The sequence below is a fragment of the Ostrea edulis genome, chromosome 10 (genome assembly GCF_947568905.1).
Source record: "Ostrea edulis chromosome 10, xbOstEdul1.1, whole genome shotgun sequence".
Taxonomy (NCBI): domain Eukaryota; kingdom Metazoa; phylum Mollusca; class Bivalvia; order Ostreida; family Ostreidae; genus Ostrea; species Ostrea edulis.
In genome coordinates, this window is record NC_079173.1 from 1,544,908 (window position 1) to 1,565,251 (window position 20,344).

The 20,344-nt window shown below is 34.9% G+C and overlaps 1 protein-coding gene and 1 long non-coding RNA gene across 2 annotated transcripts in view; both read left to right on the plus strand.

Moving 5' to 3' along the window:
- The window catches only part of LOC125666313 (receptor-type tyrosine-protein phosphatase alpha-like), a 50,261-nt gene that overhangs the window by 18,463 nt on the left and 11,454 nt on the right, over nucleotides 1–20,344 (plus strand). Inside the window, exons 10-13 of the mRNA XM_056152444.1 lie at nucleotides 196–289; nucleotides 1,811–1,887; nucleotides 2,459–2,593; nucleotides 18,552–18,671. Coding sequence (XP_056008419.1) covers nucleotides 196–289; nucleotides 1,811–1,887; nucleotides 2,459–2,593; nucleotides 18,552–18,671 — 426 coding nt within the window. The remainder of the gene's footprint in view (nucleotides 1–195; nucleotides 290–1,810; nucleotides 1,888–2,458; nucleotides 2,594–18,551; nucleotides 18,672–20,344) is intronic.
- Nucleotides 3,252–6,666, plus strand: LOC125666522 (uncharacterized). The gene is made up of 3 exons (XR_008799186.1): nucleotides 3,252–3,284; nucleotides 4,095–4,233; nucleotides 6,643–6,666. It is a non-coding gene; the product is annotated as an uncharacterized LOC125666522 (long non-coding RNA).

Below are 20,344 nucleotides of genomic sequence, written 5' to 3' on the forward strand. Positions count from 1 at the left end.
GGCCTGACATTTAATATGAAACACGTCAGTTTGTAAAGCATGGCCTGGCAATTAATATGAAACACGTCAGACAGCATTGAACTCACTGGAACTTTGTATTTGTAAGCTAGACCATTATAACATCAATAAAATTTGCGAAATGCTGCCTTTAATTCGTTTGACATCAAGATAAGTAACACGTTAAGTTCAATACAGGAGCTGATGTGTGTGAGACCAGTCTATGATGATCTCATCAATGAAACTGGATACAGAAACATCCAACTCAACTTAATGCCTACCGTCCTACCGGGTAAGCAATCATTACAATTATCTTATCAGGTAATTAATGATAAACATCTCATCAGGTAATTAATCATAAACATCTTATCAGGTAATTAATGATAAACATCTTATCAGGTAATTAATGATAAACATCTTATCAGGTAATTAATTATAAATATCTTATCAGGTAATTAATTATAAATATCTTATCAGGTAATTAATGATAAACATCTTATCAGGTAATTAATGATAGACATCTTATCAGGTAATTAATGATAAACATCTTATCAGGTAATTAATGATAAACATCGTATCAGGTAATTAATCATAAACATCTTATCAGGTAATTAATGATAAATATCTTATCAGGTAATTAATGATAAACGTCTTATCAGGTAATTAATTATAAATATCTTATCAGGTAATTAATTATAAACATCTTATCAGGTAATTAATTATAAATATCTTATCAGGTAATTAATGATAAACGTCTTATCAGGTAATTAATTATAAACATCTTATCAGGTAATCAATTATAAATATCTTATCAGGTAATTAATTATAAATATCTTATCAGTTAATTAATTATAAACATCTTATCAGGTAATTAATTATAAATATCTTATCAGGTAATTAATGATAAACGTCTTATCAGGTAATTAATCATAAACATCTTATCAGGTAATTAATTATGAACATCTTATCAGGTAAATAATCATTATAAACATCTTATCAGTAAAGTTGGGTGTGTCTCATTAGTAATCGTCATAGTTTGATGTTGTTGGAAACTTTTATGGTATATAACCTTGTGTTTGGAATAGAAAGAATGAAATTCATTTCTTTACGTTTTACATTTCGTCTTTTTTCGTTATTTTCCGTAAATACATTTCGCGGGTTTTTCAGCTCATGAATACACGAGGCTTTTGCGCTTAGTATATATATATATATATATATATATATATATATATATATATATATATATATATACTACTACTACTACTACTGGTCAGTGTTCAGGCAGTGCAAGGTTCGTTACAAGCAACAAAGGTCGCTTTTGTATTTCTGTGCCTTAGCCTTCCCTCCCACCCAGCCCATTTTCAGTTTTGAATTCATGTTTTCATGAGTGATTTTTCAGCTTTGTCGATTTGATGTTTGCTCATTAAAAGCGATCTTGTAACGAACGCAACCAACCTATTCACTTTTTCTGCTTTGTTTTATTATCAAATAGTCAAGAAAATATTTATTTTCGGACGAGGGCACTGAGGGAGAAAATAGTTTCATTTATTTGTAACTGAATTTGAATACTGTATGTTGGTAAATTTTGGTCAGTGTCATTTTTGCTATATGTAATGTAAAATGGAAAATGTTGGTTGTTGCCGTTTTAAAGTAATGAATGAATTCAGATTCGCTCAGTTTTAAATATGCCCATTTAGGATAACGTCAAATTGGGTGGATATAAATTAAAGACGACATTTGTCCTATATATATACAATATTGGAAAATCAAATTTTCTAATCCATTTTCTTTTTTTATCTATTTCACATTGAAGATGAAGAATTTCGTGTGACGTTCCCGTCCGGGGAGAGAAGGACAAGAAATGATTTCTACAACACAGTATTCCTCTCCGTACGTCTCTGTAGAAATGTTACCACGCCCCTGTACATAATGTTACCACGCCCCTGTACATAATGTTACCACGCCCCTGTACATAATGTTACCACGCCCCTGTACACGTGTTAGCTATTGCGTACTGGGTGTGTCTTTTTTTTTTAATTGCATCGGAAGTAAAATTGAAGAATTTCTTTAATCATTCTTATATAGCTATGTTCAATGTCCTGCATTTTATAGAACCATATAGACTTGCTCAAGTCTCTATGTTGTTTTTATTACTTTATCATTTTGTCCAAATTTTACTTATTTCAGAAGTCTAAATATCTGCTCTCTATCATACTATGTCACCAAACTATGTTTGGCATTATTAAAAAGTATTAAAGAGAGTACTGGTTATTAAACACAGAGACTTGAGCAAGTCTAAGAAACATAGTAAATGTATAGCTATGTTCAATGTCCTGTATTTTATAGAAGTATAGTAAATATCAAACAATCACTAATAAACCCGTCCATTTGGCTTTGATAGAAATAAATCTTGAACGTAATGCCTCTGTAGTTTCTCTACTGACTAGAATTCTCTTCACAGACAATAACAGAATATAATGGTCTGATAGTAGCCCCGTATCCTGCTGACAACACGGCCGAGGACTTGATACGGCTGATGATGCGTCAGAAGTCACGTGTGCTGGTTACCATGCATCCCCTGATTGAACTACACTCGGTTACAATATAGCATTACTTTGTTACATCTCGTGACGTCAGTATACACTGGGTTACAATATAGCATTACTTTGTTACATCTCGTGACGTCAGTATACACTGGGTTACAATATAGCATTACTTTATTACATCTCGTGACGTCTGTATACACTGGGTTACAATATAGCATTACTTTGTTACATCTCGTGACGTCAGTATACACTGGGTTACAATATAGCATTACTTTGTTAATCTCGTGACGTCTGTATACACTGGGTTACAATATAGCATTACTTTGTTACATCTCGTGACGTCAGTATACACTGGGTTACAATATAGCATTACTTTGTTACATCTCGTGACGTCTGTATACACTGGGTTACAATATAGCATTACTTTGTTACATCTCGTGACGTCTGTATACACTGGGTTACAATATAGCATTACTTTGTTACATCTCGTGACGTCAGTATACACTGGGTTACAATATAGCATTACTTTGTTACATCTCGTGACGTCTGTATACACTGGGTATTACTTTGTTACATCTGATGACATTTTGACATCTATGTGATATGATGCTGTTATCGAAGGGTTGCAAACTATTTGAGTTGTCTTTCATTGTTCTACAATTACTTCCCTTGCACATATATAAATTAAGTGTCCCGGATTCAAACAACCTTTTTCATTGTTTCATTAACTGCTACAAGGAGGTTGGTGTTCCACTAGTTCATAAGAATTTGTATTTAATATCTGAATTTTCAAATACGCAAAACCTGAGATTTGGTTTGGCACAGTTGTATCTTCTGTTAGATTTCTTTGTCACATTTACCGCGTCAGATTTACGATGATGTAGGATTGTTTGTCGAATTAATTTTACACGTGTCTCTGATCATCGGCCGCCATGCTGGTTCCCTCATTACATTTTCAATTTAATTGATAAAACATTGATTGTTAAATTTTTTAAACATACTGATACAGCAGAATTATGTACAAGTGAAATAGATTCGAATTAATTTTTACGCTGAAATACCAATTTTAATTGGGGGGGGGGGGGGGGGTATAAATTCCTTTTGTTAGAATGCAAACTATTACAAATATATTAATTATAAAATTTTCCCTACAAGAAGTGAATTAGTAGGGACTGGCTTTAGTTAGATTACATTTTCTGCACGTTATATCGAAGTCACAACTCGATGTTTACGCGCGAACTACTCATAATTCAAATCGGGATCGACATTTTACCCAATGGAGTTTTCGTGGATTGCAAGTTTGAAGTTGAGTATTTTTTAACTTTACACGACTAGTCATCTAGTTTCAATTAATATGTCGGTACAGTGATCTAGACTAGATATTGTCTCAAATTTCTTACTCTTGTAATCGAAAAAGTTGACGTTGATTTACGAAGTATATTATAGCCGCTAGCAGTTAGGTATTTCGTTCCAATATACATTTAGATACCCTAAACCGAAAAGCTAGAGAATTGTATTCATTATTCGATTTCTATTTACCGATTTATGTAGGTACATGAATATAATATAAAGAAGTTGAATTTCCATTGAGGGAAATCATTGGACAAGGCCCAGCTGCAGGGTACGGAGGACCTACAAAATCTGCCAGCCTCACAGCAGAGCCCACCATGGGTACAGCAGCCCGCAGAAGGTAAAAATGTACCTATGCAATTGGTGCATAGTTTAGGTATGCATGAATGTCAGTGAGTCAGGAACAATTTAGTGCAAGGCAAATCGAACATCAATCTCTCATTCCATCTTCTGGGGGCCATGGTGCTAATCGTCGTCAGTTACCCACGGGTGCTTCTATTTGATTCTCTCCATCATCATATGGAGCGTGAGTGGACACAAAACCATGCTAATACAAGTCAAAGAAACTTAGTACTCGCTAGTACAAGTCAAAGAAACTTAGTACTCGCTAATACAAGTCAAAGAAACTTAGTACTCGCTAGTACAAGTCGAAGAAACTTAGTACTCGCTAATACAAGTCAAAGAAACTTAGTACTCGCTAATACAAGTCAAAGAAACTTAGTACTCGCTAGTACAAGGGAGATAATTACCAAAGTTGAAAGAGGCTACAAAAAAGATTGACGCCATTGATAAATGGAGTGACACAATGCTAGTATTTGTATCAATATATCTGGCCTTACGCCCTGCTAAATCGTCCGAGTTACTAAAGTACATCATACAATATTGCGAGGGGCAGTAAGTTGGTTTGATTATCATTCAGAGCTCCAGATACCGTATATACTCGCCTATAAGTCGGTTGTATTGTTTAAGGTTATTTTGTAGGAATTTGCCATTGACCCGCTTATAAGTCGGTACAAATTTTTGTCAGATTCGGTTGACAATTTCAAGTCGATGCTCTAGTGTTTTTACCAATGTTTCAACAAATATTTCGAGAAATTAATAATTATGATCTGCTCAATATCCAAGCCACATCTATTTGGGGTTTAAACGCAACCCTTGTTCTATTATGGGCAATGATCCCTTGTTACCTAAGCAATTATGGTCTAATTACCAGTACCTGACACCGTGTTTACTTAGTGGCACGCGCCTCGCGCAAACTGTTATTGTGGGATTCCGGTATAATTCATTGTATCAACAATAGAGTTTTTAAGAGTCGAGAATGAGGATCTAAATTATCTGTTAACAATATTCAATCTGTTATGAAATATATTTCAGCCAGTATACATATGAATATTTCAATATTAAATCGGGTTCGTAATTCAATTTTACAGATAAACGATAGATTAGTTGAATTGAAAGTATTAGTTATTGGTATGTAAATTATTTTTAACTAGATAAAAATATGTAAATACTTGTACTTTATACATGATTTTAAAATACACAAACAATACAATATGTCTAGATATTTGTGAACAATAATCATTTGTGTGGTATTCCATGATAATCGTCAGAGTTGTTTAAAAAACACTACATTTCGCCGCCCAGAAAAATACCAATCTTCTTAGGACGCGCCTATAAGTCGGACATAGGGTTTTGGACCAAGAATTGACTCCCAAAAATCCGACTTGTAGGCGAGTATATACGGTAAGGTGCATATGGGCGTAAACACTCGTTAAATTTTTAGTACCAAATATGCATTTAAGTTGAAAATCATATGTAAAATTACGCATAAGAGAATGCAAAATTTATACGCTTTACACTCCCGTACTTGTGATAGTATAAGTACGAATAATCTATACGATAGCTATGAATTGAGGTTAGCTCAGTGCTTGATCTTGCATTAAATAATCACTATGAAAAACATTAGATGACAATTTTGAAAGACGGTTAAAGATTTCGGAAGATTTAACTCAAAACCAATATTTGTTTTACTTCTTTCTTAAAGAGGTAGAGTTCAGTCGAAGACCCATACATGTAAAATAGATTAGTATTGTCGATCGTAAACGATTGATTGCTGCTAAAATCATGACACAGAAAATTTCACCAAAACAATGATACCTCTTCCATTAAACTTTAGAAAAATTACTGAAATGCCGCCCCATCAGCAGTAGGGGTGAAACGATACAGTACCTTCTCGATTCGATTCTCAATATTATAGTCTCGATTCGATGATTTTCGATTTGATACAATATTGTAACAAAGTCTTTTTAATGCTAAGATTTTCTTATGTTTCGTTGCATTTATTGCTCTCTGCAAATAAATTCTACATAATGTAAAAACGTTTAACATAGAGCAACACTCTTATCACTTGTTCTAAAGCCCAAATGTCGCCATACCCAGGATTTATACTTTGGGGGTGCACTTTTCAAATCGCATGCGTCCATTTTGATACAGCAAAGTTTACTCGTGTGTTGATTGGGCAATTTTCAATTCCATTGGCTAATCAGAAACTGTTTTCAAGAGCAATGTGTGCTTTGATTTTAGAACCGTATCGAACCGAAAGAGACCCCGAATAAATTGAACATCGAATGGAGACCACTACTTCGCGATTCAGCTGCATCGCGATGCATCGTTTCACCCCTTTTTGCGAGAATGGGAGTCCTGCATTTATATGTCAACCTCCTGTCACACATGCACTCTGTTTACACAGGTGGAGGAAAACGAATTATTGGTTCACTCATGCACTCTGTTTACACAGGTGGAGGAAAACGAATTATTGGTTCACTCATACACTCTGTTTACACAGGTGGAGGAAAAGGAATTCTTGGTTACCATGAAACATTACAAGGTGAGAGGAATCCGAGAGTTCTCTGTGAAGTTTGCAGTGAGAAGAAAATGTAAACAATATATATGGGCAGAATAAGGTTTGTCTAATTTTTTTAGCTTGCCTGAGCTTTTCTGATTGCCTCTTGTCCGTCGTCTATGTGTTCGTATGTCTGTAAACTTTTTACATTTTCGACTTCTACATTACCACCAGGCCAATTATAACCAAACTTGGTCAAAGCATCCTTGGGTAAAGGGCTTTCAAGTTTGTTCAAATGAAGGGCCATGGCACCATCAAAAGGGGAGATAATCGCAAAAATAGGATGGGGTCGTTTAAAAATCTTCTCAAGAACCGCTAAACCGTCATCACAACAACCCGACATCAATATGACAGTAAATTGATATACAATGTTGGTCATTCTGATGAAAATGACTACCAGAAGACTTGGTAAAACTAGACTCCAATTTTCTTTTTTTCTTTTTTATAGATAAAATGAATAACAAAAATCTCATACTTGGAATTCAATTTAATCACCCCCTATAAGTTAACAGAACTTGTGGCACATGATCATAATGCGATGTCCGACCTCTTAAGCATTTGTTTGACTCCGAGTTTCTTTAAAAAATCATATAAGAAAAATCCGGATAGAAACGGTTGTTGAAATCGGTCGTTCATGTAAGTGTTTGTATGATTCTGAATGCAAGTTTAAGAAGAGCGAACAGCGCTTCGCCATATAAAACGGATAGGATACGATCATGGTTTGTAAATCACCACTCGCTAAGATTTTCGAGTGTCCACTATTTTTATACCCCCCGCAACAAGTTGTGGGGGGGGTATACTGGAATCGGGTTGTCCGTCTGTAGACGCAATGGTTTCCGGACTCTAAAGCATTATCCTTTCCACCTACCATCACCATATCATATATATGGACTACCCATGGGATGAAGATGTTCCCTATCGATTTTGGGGTCAAAAGGTCAAAGGTCAAGCGCACTGGACATCGAAGTAGCAATATGGTTTCCGGGCTCTAAAGCATTATCCTTTCCACCTACAGTCACCATATCATACATATGGACTACCCATGGGATGAAGATGTTCCCTATCGATTTTGGGGTCCAAAGGTCAAGCGCACTGGACATCGAAGTAGCAATATGGTTTCCGGGCTCTAAAGCGTTATCCTTTCCACCTACCATCACCATATCGTACATATGGACTACCCATGGGATGAAGATGTTCCCTATCGATTTTGGGGTCAAAAGGTCAAAGGTCAAACGCACTGGACATCGAAGTATCAATATGGTTTCCGGGCTCTAAAGCGTTATCCATTCCACCTACAGTCACCATATCGTACATATGGACTACCCATGGGATGAAGATATTCCCTATCGATTTTGGGGTCAAAAGGTCAAAGGTCAAGTGCACTGGACATCGAAGTAGCAATATGGTTTCGGGGCTCTAAAGCGTTATCCTTTCCACCTACAGTCACCATATCGTACATATGGACTACCCATGGGATGAAGATGTTCCCTATCGATTTTGGGGTCAAAAGGTCAAAGGTCACGTGCACTGGACATCGAAGTAGCAATATGGTTTCCATTTAAATTCTTTAATGGCTTTTTTCATCGCATGGAGATGCTGTGTTCCTAGATACCTTTTGGATCATAATACTGAAGTTTTACCTATTACCAACACCCTTTGGGAGATTGGGGTAAGCGGGGGGTATTCTTAGTGAGCATTGCTCACAGTACCTCTTGTTACTCGCTATTTTTCAAATGTACTCACATTTTGCGAGTATTTCTCGCTAATTTCAAGCCCTGCATGAAAATCTTCCTGACATAGTGCAGATTCAAGTTTGTAAAAATCATGGCCCCTGGGAGTAGATTGGGGCCACAATAGGGATCAAAGTTTTGCATGCGAATATTTACAAAGAGAAATCTTTAAATAATTGGGCTAAGGTGAGCCAGGGATTGTTTTAGGGTCTGTAGACTAGAGGGTCGAAATTTGGCCCCATTCCCAATGCAGTGGTAACATCTCCATATGAGTGAAATATTCTCGAGAGGGACGTAAATCCATATTCAATCCATCAATCAAATCAATGGTTAACTTTTTACTTGTTTTTCTTATTTATTTGTATGAAACAGATTTCCCAATTTAAATCAAATATCGTTATTTTTCTCAAACTTGAAGGCCCTGGCCCCTGGATTCAAGGGGTAAAAAAAATCCCTGTGAGCTTAGAAAAAACAACCAAAATCTTTTGACATTGAAACTGATATGTTTGGGTCATAGATGCTTAAAACAATTTAATTTACAAACTGATAAATTATTTTGTTTGATTGGTGTTCATGAAATTTATTCAATATTTACAATAAATTTATAATTGTATATTTAAAGGTGAAAATATTTTGTATTTCTTTTCATTATAAACTCGTCGTTGTCATTAGGATATTGAATTTTAGTGTCAGACACTCGGTCACATAATATGTGATTATATTTAGATTAAGTAATCAAATTCTGTATTAGTGGCAAAACAGCAAAGATAATCTGTAAATTGACAAAATATTCTTTTGACTTTTTCTGAAAAGAAAAAATACTCATTGTTTTGCAGTGATTTCTTGTTTTTCAAACTACCACCCCTCCTTTTGAATGGGAAAAATTAGTGACATTTTCCTCTAATTGGGAAAAATCATTCCGTAGTAAATTAAAATGGTAAAACGATGCATAAAATAATCAAATAACATTTTTTTTGTTTTGAGGTTTATTTCAGATCTGATTTAAAATCATAAAATAAATTATTATTTAACATTAAATGTGTATTGGAAGTCACACCTTGTATAGATATTATTTACTTTTTCTAAGAAATACTTATTGTCTAATTTCATAAACAAAATAATAAATTATTAATTCACCAGCATTTGTACCCATAATCTTGTAAATATTATATTAATAATCAAGTTTCCAGAATGTCTCCTGTTTTTATTTTTCGGATTTTAGTAAAACCCTATACTGTTGACCACTTCCTATTATTAGCCTGACCCTACATATAATGGCGGTCAAACTAAATTGTCAACAATGGCTTAATGTGTATCTGGAAACTATATACTTCGCTGCATCTCAGCTTAATATATGCATGGATGCCTCTATCGTTTTACATATTCTTTACAAAACCTTTTGCATGTGCAGTGGTTTGGAGAATAAAACTGAAGAAGAAAAAAAACGTATTTACTCTTTGTCAGCAATATACGGTAAAGAAAAATGTCATAATTCAAGAATATGCTAATGGGGGTATTAAAATGGTTGACTATAAAGAATTTATCACTGCTCTTAAAACAACATGGATTCGACGTATTCTACATTCAAATGCAAAATGGACAAAACTACTGGGGGCAGAACTAATGACTTGTATAGAAAAGATATGGGTATTTGGAATCGATTTTATCAATAATTTAAGGGTAAAAATAACCAACAGTTTTTGGATAGATGTGTTTCAGAGCTGGTCAAATATAAATTCTGCAAAAGATAAAATCAACCCAGATTTTTATTATGAACATATTTGTTATAATCCAAATATTACTATTGGTGGAAGATCAGTATTGTTAAAAGTCTGCATGATTTAGGGATTATATTTATTTATGATCTTCTTGATGAAAATAGTAACTTGTACAGCTTTGATTATGTACAAAATGTTTTGAAAGTTAAAATGAATTTTGTAGAATATGCAGGACTAAAGAAAGCAATCCAACAAAGACAAGTTCTTATACAAGACAATACAAGAACTACAAAACCACTTTTGCCTATTATTCCCTCTACTATTTCAATATATTTCAAAGATAAAAAAGGTTGTAAAGATATGTATAAGCAATTGATAAGCCATAAAGCAACCAAAATTAAATCTATATCAAAATGGGAAGAAACAGAAGAAGGCTTTTCAGAGCTAGAATGGAAAAATATATTTGAACTTCCTTTTAAAACAACTCAAGAATCTAAATTGCAATGGTTACAGTTTCAAATCTTACACAGAATATTTCCATGCAACTACTATTTACATAAACTTAGAATTGTTGATTCCCCAATTTGCACATTTTGCAAGAGGGATTTTGAAACTATTGATCACATATTTGTAGAATGTCCATGTGTGAAAGAGATCTGGTACGGAATTGAAGAAAGGCTTTGCGAAAAACTGGACAGGCATATTAGTTTTGATAGACAAGCAATTCTTTTTGGAAAATTTGCTAATAAGAATGTACACAAGGTGGAAAATTTGATAATTCTGATGATAAAGCAATATATTTATATTAGTAAATTCTCAAGTGTAAGCAAATTAAGTATAGATGCATCCAAAAAAATTATCATTGATAGAATTACAGTAGAAAAACTTTTGTTGTTGAAAAACTGCAGGTATAGGGAGTTTGAGAGATACTGGCAAAATATTTATGATAAATTATGATTGTATTAAAGTAATTCCACCCTCCTGTGATGTCATCAGATTTTGCAAAATCAATGATTTCTTTACATTTATGCGTGATAGGAACATACATTTTGTTGGAGTCTTTCCCGATAGTTATTGTAAAAAATCTTGTTAAAAATAAACTATTTCAAAAGTCTAAATTATAGATGAATAATCAATGATACGTTTTGAAATATTGAATCCAAGGGCAATAACTGTTTCTATTGATTTCTTTATCAAGTCTATTATGCGATAGATTTCCTTTATTTTTACAGACATTTTGTATATTTTTGTGAAGATACAGTTTCATGAAATTGTTATGAATGCTACTATATCGTCATAACCAGTTTGTATGAAATTTTGATAACGCTATTTAAGGAAAATTGCGATTTTCTGACGGTGATAGATGATTCTGTTTATGTACGTCTCGTATCTTAAAAAGTGTGATGACATATGTATTTTATTTGATAATTCGTTAGTTTTAACTCTAATGAATGGAAATAAATACATTTTTCAAACTTGTATCAGATAAAACTGCGAGTATGGAGTTACCTTAAAAAGTTGTTTTGTTTTTGTTTTTGTTTTTTTTTTAACCTAAGATTGTGTTCCATGCCCCCTTTGTTTTATATGTTTTCTTTCTTTCTCTCTTTCTTTCTCCTTCTTTCTATTTATGAAATGTCTTTTGCATATGAATATTGATGATATTATTGTGTAGATTAAATTACATATATGTATATAATGTAAAAGTCAAATAAAAAATCAAACAATAAAAAAATATATATATACGGTAACCTTTTTTTAAATGGCCTAATTTCCCTAGATTTGAAATTGGGGAAAAAATAGCTAATTTTAGTGAGGGGATCGCGAAACAGCCGAATATCGGTGGCATTTTGGCCCCCAAAAAATCACTGTTTTGAAAATCAGGGGGTAGATATTCTTTGTGGTAAATTAATTATCTGGAGCTCTGTGATACCCAGTACAGACTTCATAAGGCCATCAATTCTTCCAGCTCCGGTGGGGGGGGGGGGTTGATACCGAATTATGGTTACTTCATATGTCACCTAAGCCCTACATTCCATCACAAACAACACAAAAGGGCAGTTTTATTATTCTCATCAGTGCATTTGTAGTGTCCTGCACCTGTAAGTTAATTGCAATCCAAATGAGCCTCAGTTCTATGCACCTTATGGACAAAAATCGGCTCAATCATCTTTTCGTTGCCCAAGCCCCTCATACACCTTATCCAATCGGCATGCAGGGTTTCAAGCCCCTCATACACCTCATCCAATCAGCATGCAGGGTTTCAAAACTAACATCATTGGAGGCAGCAGTCGCCACAACCACAAAAATTGAGTAATAGAGGCAACCAAAAACATAAGGGAACTAGGAAAAACCCCAATCAATAAATCAGTGCTTAAAAACTACCTGGCAAACTATATCCCGAAAGATCTATAGCACACACATTACTGTCAGGATTTTCCTTTGGATGCCGTTTATGGCATTTACATCATTCAGGCCCAAGAACCCATTTAGAAAATAGGAATTTAGTTTCAGCATATTGACATTCCCACAAAATTATGGAAAAAATAAACAATGATGGTCTTCACGAAAAACTTTGTGAAGCAGTCAGGCCCTATGGGCTTCCCAGTATAATAATTTGCAAGCCTGAACAATATTTTACAGGCCCAACATGTTTTTTCTAATTTGACCACTTGTCATTTGCAATGTGTTATAATGCTGATTCTGATAAACGTATGTTCTACTGTAGGAAAATACAGGTCACGATGATCATAAGTTAGAGAACAACTGACATTAAAAGGATTATCTTATTTTGTTTTTTAACATATCAATCTCGCGGATACATCAGCAGCTCATGTTCTACTTTGTTTTGTAAACACCATGTCCTTTCTATACACCACGTACAAAACATTTTGTTTTCTCCAGAATCAAATCTTAGCCAAGGTCTACCCTCGGTCCAATGGGGCATGAATTTTCGTTCTCTTTTCTGCTCGTATGACCAATGTTGTTTTTTTTTTTTTGATCTGATGGTTCAGGTTGTGATTGTGAAATACGCTTTGGGAGGTTTGGAATTTCCTGGATGAGTCCCCTCCCTTAATACTTTAGAAAAGGCAGCATGGTTGATCGTTTTACGAGGCAAAATTTGACTGTTAAGTCACGACAGTCTGAGTCAATCCACGCTTTATTTGTAATATATACAGAACATATAAGAAACCATCCTCGGGCATCGGGCCACCGGTTAACGTCGAAGACTGCAATGAGGTCAAATTAGGAAGGATTGGGGGACTATTTCAGAACCTGCCTATATCTAATCTCTGTGTATCTCCTACTGGAATTGTTCCGAAAGGTGATAACTTAGGGTGGCGCCTTATTAATCATTTGTCATTTCCTCCGGATAATAGCCTGAACCTGTATACTGCATGACCCTTTAGAATCCACAGTGCAGGGTTCGAAATTAACTCATGTCCGTAAGTCCGACACTAGTAAAAAACGTGTTGGACTAGTGAACTCTCTAGAGCACTAGTCCGTACGGACTAGTGAAAATCTGGAAAACAATCTTGAATATGGTAAAGATTTTTAGCAAGTTTTGTCCGAGTCTCTTAGATGTTTGAACGTATGGTCGATTAATTACCTGCATGGTTAAGTGTTTGCGTGACTATGACATCCTGAGCTTCCAAACACATGGAGTGCATTCGAGACCGCCGTTCTTCGAACGTGCACAAATTGTCAAATTCCTGCCGATTCCGAACGCCAAGTACACATCACGAGAACGTATTCTAGGTGCAAGAATTGCAAGTAGTGTGGTCTGAGAACATGCACGTTTGTGTGCACATGTTCTCGTCATTCGCGACTCTAACCATAGACATATAACGGTTATATGTCTATGCTCTAACACAGTAGTTCATAACACTATAGCTCATGACTTGGTCAATCGAGTGAATTTTATTGACTTTATTGATAAAATTTCGAACTCCTGTGGCTCTAAGATCTGAGCACCAAAACAACAGGAATGTCGATCTCGAACGCACTTATGGATGTTTATAAAAGGATTAACTCGGAGATTAATATTGTATGCTTCTGAAGATCTAGAATGCGAAATAAAATATGGTGGTCTATTTCTTCTGTATGTGTCAGAAATTAAATTGATTGCAACTGTGGTGTGTTTGGTTTCATTAAATACTGTTGAATAAAATGAAGATCATTTAATATGATGTACTGGATGGACTAGTGAAATGTTTTACGGACTAGTGAACATCAACAGCGACTAGTCCGTACGGACTAGTGCTTGAAAAAGTTAATTTCGAACCCTGCAGTGCAATATTATACATCTTTTGATTCTGTTGTCCAAATGTAAGCTAAAGTAGGTAAGGGTAGGGGGGCTTATATTGGGAAGCATTTAGACTTCTACCTATTAATCCAGGTGACTGACCTATTGGGAATCAAGGTAGTTGGAAATTATTACATCTAGACAAGTGCCGCACTTCCAATGAGTTGTTCTTTATCATGCAAAGTTTTCGAGGAGTTTCCTACTTTTTTACAATGGGTTGTGGAACAAAAGAGTGGCTTAACTACCATTGATCATTACCTAGATGGTTTTATTTTTGCTACCAAATCTTTACGTCCCACACAGTCTGGTGTTTTTAGGGCTAGAAATTGATGCTGTTGACATGATGGTACGGGTTCCAACTGCAAAGTGCATAGAACTTGGTCTGTTCTAAAGCAACTTGTAAGCAGAAAGCGGGTAACGCTACAGCAATTAGTCATTGTTAGGGAAGCTCAATTTCTCTACTAAAGCTATGACACCAGGTCAGGGCTTTTGTTAGGCTAATGCATGACGCAACCATTGGAGCTCAGTAGCCACATTACTCGGTGAAATCGAATGCATGACACAACCATTGGAGTTCAGTAGCCACATTACTCGGTGAAATCGAATGCATGACACAACCATTGGAGTTCAGTAGCCACACTTAGTCTACTTGGTGAAATCAAATCAAGAAATGAAAGAAGATATATGCACTTATGGTTTACATTTTTGGAAGAGTTTAATGGGAAAGTGTACTTTTGCAAGTCAGAGTGGTCTTCACACTTAGTTTTAAACTTCTAGACAGCTCAGGTGCTAAGGATCTGGGCTGTGGGGCATACTTTCAAAGGTAATCATTGAATGGTGCTACTTTCCAAGTGGCTTTCGGGTTGGGATAGATCAGACATCCTTTCAGACATGACAACACTTGATCCAAGTGGTGTTGGCCATAAGTCTATGGGGGAGAAAGCTGGAAAATAGGAAAGTACTGTTTCACATTGATAACCAGGCACTGATCACTATCCTCAACAATTAAGCAAACGTCCAAATCAAAAAGAGTGATGATGACCAGGCACTGGTCACTATCCTCAACAATTAAGCAAACGTCCAAATCGAAAAGCCTCAGTGATGAGTTTGCTCCGTCCTTTCATATAAATGAAATGTATGTTTGAACAACTTGTTGTTTAGGGCAGTATACATCAATACAAAATGGAATGTAATTGCGGATTAGCGCCCCGCATGAAATGCGAGAGCCCTATAGTAATCACATCCGTCCATCCCTCAACACTTCCTTTGTGACACGATAACTCAGTTTTCATTGTATAGTATTCAAATTTTGTACAGAAATGTTTTAGAATAAGAAGTCGACACCTATGGATTTTGGGGTCATGTCACTTTGTCTGTCTGTATGTCATCATCTTCCTTATTATGACTTAACATATCTATTTACCACTGTCTAAGGGAGATAATTCAATTTGAATTATGATACATTGCATTGATATAGAAAATTAACAAAAAATAACTCTACAACATTAGCTCACTGAGCTGAAAGCTCAATGAGCTTTTCTGATTGCCCAGTGTACGCAAATGATTTTTAATTTTACCAGACATTCGGTCTGGTAAACAATCTAGCTTTACCAGACCAAAAATAATTTTACCAGACCAAATTTTCTTATGTGCAAAATTCAATCTTTGCGCTTAATGTTTAATCTGACTACAAGCCTATAGGGCAAATGAGAGTACAAATAATTGGTAGCCCAAATAAAATTTTACTAGCCCAAATGTTGTGTGGAATGATTCAACATGATTCGAAATTTCAAGTTTAAACTCTTTCAACTTCTAATTCTCAGTCATTTCACCTTCAGTATCTTCAGAATCCTCCAATTCTGACTTTTCTAGTTCTTCATAATTACTCTCATCCTAATAAAGGTATAAACGGGGGTTATTCAATAGTTCAGTCACATATTCTGAATGTCTGAGGCGGTCACTTGTGGATGTTACTTTGGCGCAGTGTTTACACCATTTATTATTTCCGTGTCCTTTTACAGAATTAATTCTATAATTATCAGAGCCAGACACGAACTTACAATTTGCAGTGTTTTCCTTTCTGCACCAGATCATTGTATTCAAATTGGGGCCGGTTTTCCTGCCAAGCACACTAACATTTTCTTTGTTTCCTCACACTTCTTAGCAGCAACTTTCTCTGTAAGAACGGGTTGTTTCCCTGATTTCCTACCAGGAATTGCACATTTTTATATTTTAGTAGGGGATCATAATCCCCACCGGAAATATATAACTGGCACAGGGCATGTGCGTCAATAATACTTGGTAGTCCGATCCTGATTTTACTAAAGACGGTTATCGACGGGCCTACTGAAATTCATATATCTACCCTGATTTACCTTGCGTATACACGTTTATTTGGAAAAACTGAAGTTAGTTTAACATGTTTAATACCGGAAATACTAACACAATACCGGACATTTGGTCAGGAACTATACAAACTTTAACCCGACCGATCCTTTTTTAACGGAAATGTCCGACGGTCCGACGTATTTTGCATACTCTGTTGCCTGTTGTCTGTCTGTCCATCTGTCTGTAAACTTTCTACATTTTTTACTTCTTCTCCAAAACCTAGTGATCAAATCATCGATAATAATCGAAAATCAGTCGATTGTTAATTTTATTCCAATTAATGGGCTTTCAGATATATTTTTTTTTCTTGACGACTTGAGATTTTGGCTCACCTGAGCCAAAGGCTCAAGTGAGCTTTTCTGATCAAAATTTGTCTGGCGGTGGTGTAAACTTTTCACATTTTCAACTTCTTCTCAAAAACCGCTGGGCCAATTTCAGCCAAACTTGCCACAAAGCATCCTTGGGCAAAGGGGATTCAAGTTTGTTCACAGGAATCACAAAAATGCAATATTAAGGTAGGGTCATTTAAAAATCTTAAGAATCACTAGGCCAGAGGAGCTGACATTTACATAAAAGCTTCCTGACATAGTGCAGATTCAAGTTTGTTCAAATCATGACCTTCAGGGATAGGTTGGGGCTACAGTAGGGGATCAAAATTTTAAATAGAAATATATTGTTAAAATCCTTAAAAATATTCTTCTCAAGAACCATTGGGCCAAAGAAGTTGACATTTACATGAAAGCTTTCTGACATAGTGCAGATTCAAGTTTGCAAAAATCCTGGCCTCCAGGGATAGTTTGAGGTCACAATAGGGACTAAGGTTTTACATGCAAATATATATGGAAAGTCTTCAGATATGGGCCAAGGTGAGCGATGTGGCCCATGGGCCTCTTGTTTATTTTTCAGGTTACACTCTCCCAAATAAATGTCGGCGTGGCTGATACAGAAACAATGACTGATGGGATTAAAGAGCACATTGCCCAACGAGCCGCTTATTTTGTTCATTGGAAAGATATGACATTGGATTTATTCGGCCTTGATTTCTGATCCTCCCAGGCTTAAGGCCATGTTTGTTTGAATCACTACCTTGACCTCTGCATCTCCCAGGGTCAAGGTCATATCTTGAATTTTGTGTTTGACCTTGACCTTTGTATTTCCTAAGGTCAATGTCATCCCTAGTTGATGTTGACTTTGATATGATGCTTTTGGGGCTTGCCATTGGTGTGAGGCAGCCCACAATTTGAACTTGTCTTGTTTGCTTTTGATACTTTTATCAGCCATGCGCTTTATCACCAAATAAAATATATAATCAAATATTGCTAGTGTCTTGCAATTTCTGAAATAATTGTATTATTATTCTCGGTTACAATATAAAATTTTTGGTTACAATACAAAATTAGTTATTTCATTTGATGACATTTTTATAACTACACTCGGTTACAATTACTTATTCCATCTTATGACGTCTGTGTTAACCCGTTTTATTAATATGTTTATGATATTATTTTCGTCTTGTGACGTCTGTGTTAACCTGTTTTATTAATGTGTTTATGATATTATTTTCGTCTTGTGACGTCTGTGTTAACCTGTTTTATTAATATGTTTATGATATTACAGACCGTGCTTTGGTATCCGGACAAGTCATCTGAGTTATCACAGTACAAAATCTACAGAGAAGCGAGTGGATTTCTTACCAGTGACATTCAAAGAGTTACCATTCGGATAGAAAGCACAAAGGTAAGCTATGTCAACAATAGATTGTATTGATTGGTCACAGATAGATAAAGGTACGCTATGTTAACAATAGATTTTATTATATGATTGAATAATTCCTAGCTCTCTCATTGGCTGAGATCCAACAATGTTTACCTTCGGGCTCGGAATATTGTATTCCTCAGGTGTCTAAATCATCGTATTGACCTCAAAAACAGCAATAATTGTATAGTATTGATTGGTCACGGATAGAATGTATAAAAGTAAGCTATGTTAACAATAAATTGTATTGATTGGTCACAGATGATATGATTGATAATTACAGCTGTTATGATTAATATAATCACAAATTATAGGATTAAATGACACTGTGACTGATATGATAGATAAATACAGCTGATATGATTATTAATATGATTAGATGAGTCTTCCATTTGATTTATAATCACAGATTATATGATTAAATCACACTGATATGATTGATAATCACAGCTGATATTTAATTCTGACTTGTACTAATCTAGCAGTAATATGGTTCGTGGAATACATAAGTATAAGATTATACACAGATGATATGATTTATAATTACTGCTGATATGATTATTAATGATTAAATCGTGGGGTCTTTGATTAATAATCACAGATTATATGATTAATTCACGGCTGATATGATTAATATGATTAAATTGTCGTGTATATGACTTATAATCACAGATTATATGATTAAATCACACTGATATGATTGATAATCACAGCTGATATCTAATTCTGACATATTCAAATCTAGCAGTAATATGGTTCGTGGAATACATCAGTCAGTTATACACAGATGATATGATTTATAATTACTGCTGTTAAAACTGATAATCACTGCTGATATGATTATTAATTATTAGATCTGCATCCATTTGATTTATAATCACAAATTTTATGATAAAATGAGTGATATGATTGGTAATCACAGCTGATATCTAATTCTGACATATTCTAATCTAGCAGTAATATGTTGCATGTAATACATGTAGTACTAAATAAGATTTTACACAGATGATATGATTTATAATTACATCTGATACAATTGATAATAACATATGACATGGTTTATAATTACTGCTGATATGATTACTAATATGATTAAATCATGGGCCATTTGATTTATGATCACAGATTATATGATTAATTCACGGCTGATATGATTAATATGATTAAATTGTAGTGTATATGATTTATGATCACAGATTATATGATTAATTCACGGCTGATATGATTGGTAATCACAGCTGATATCTAATTCTGACTTGTTATCATCTAGCACTGATATGTTTTATGTAATACATAAATAAGATTAAGCCTACAAACGCCGATCCGTTCATTTATATTAAACGTTGAATTACACACCTTTTTGTGATTTTTATTATTTGATCATTTCCTTACAGAGGTCAGAGGTTCATTGTGTATGAGATCCTATCTTGTGATTTTTAGCTCACCTGAGCTGAAAGCCAGTGAAAGCGAAATGTCGTCGGACCGACGGACATGTCCGGTAATTTGACTCTCGGTCCGGTAAACTTCATTATATTTTCGGTCCAAATGTCCGGTGACTTTCCAGCAACGGTTTCGAAAACTACGCAGCATTGTCCCCCCTTATATAACTGGTACCGATAAACAGTACCATTTCCAATGCCAAAAACCGTTGATTT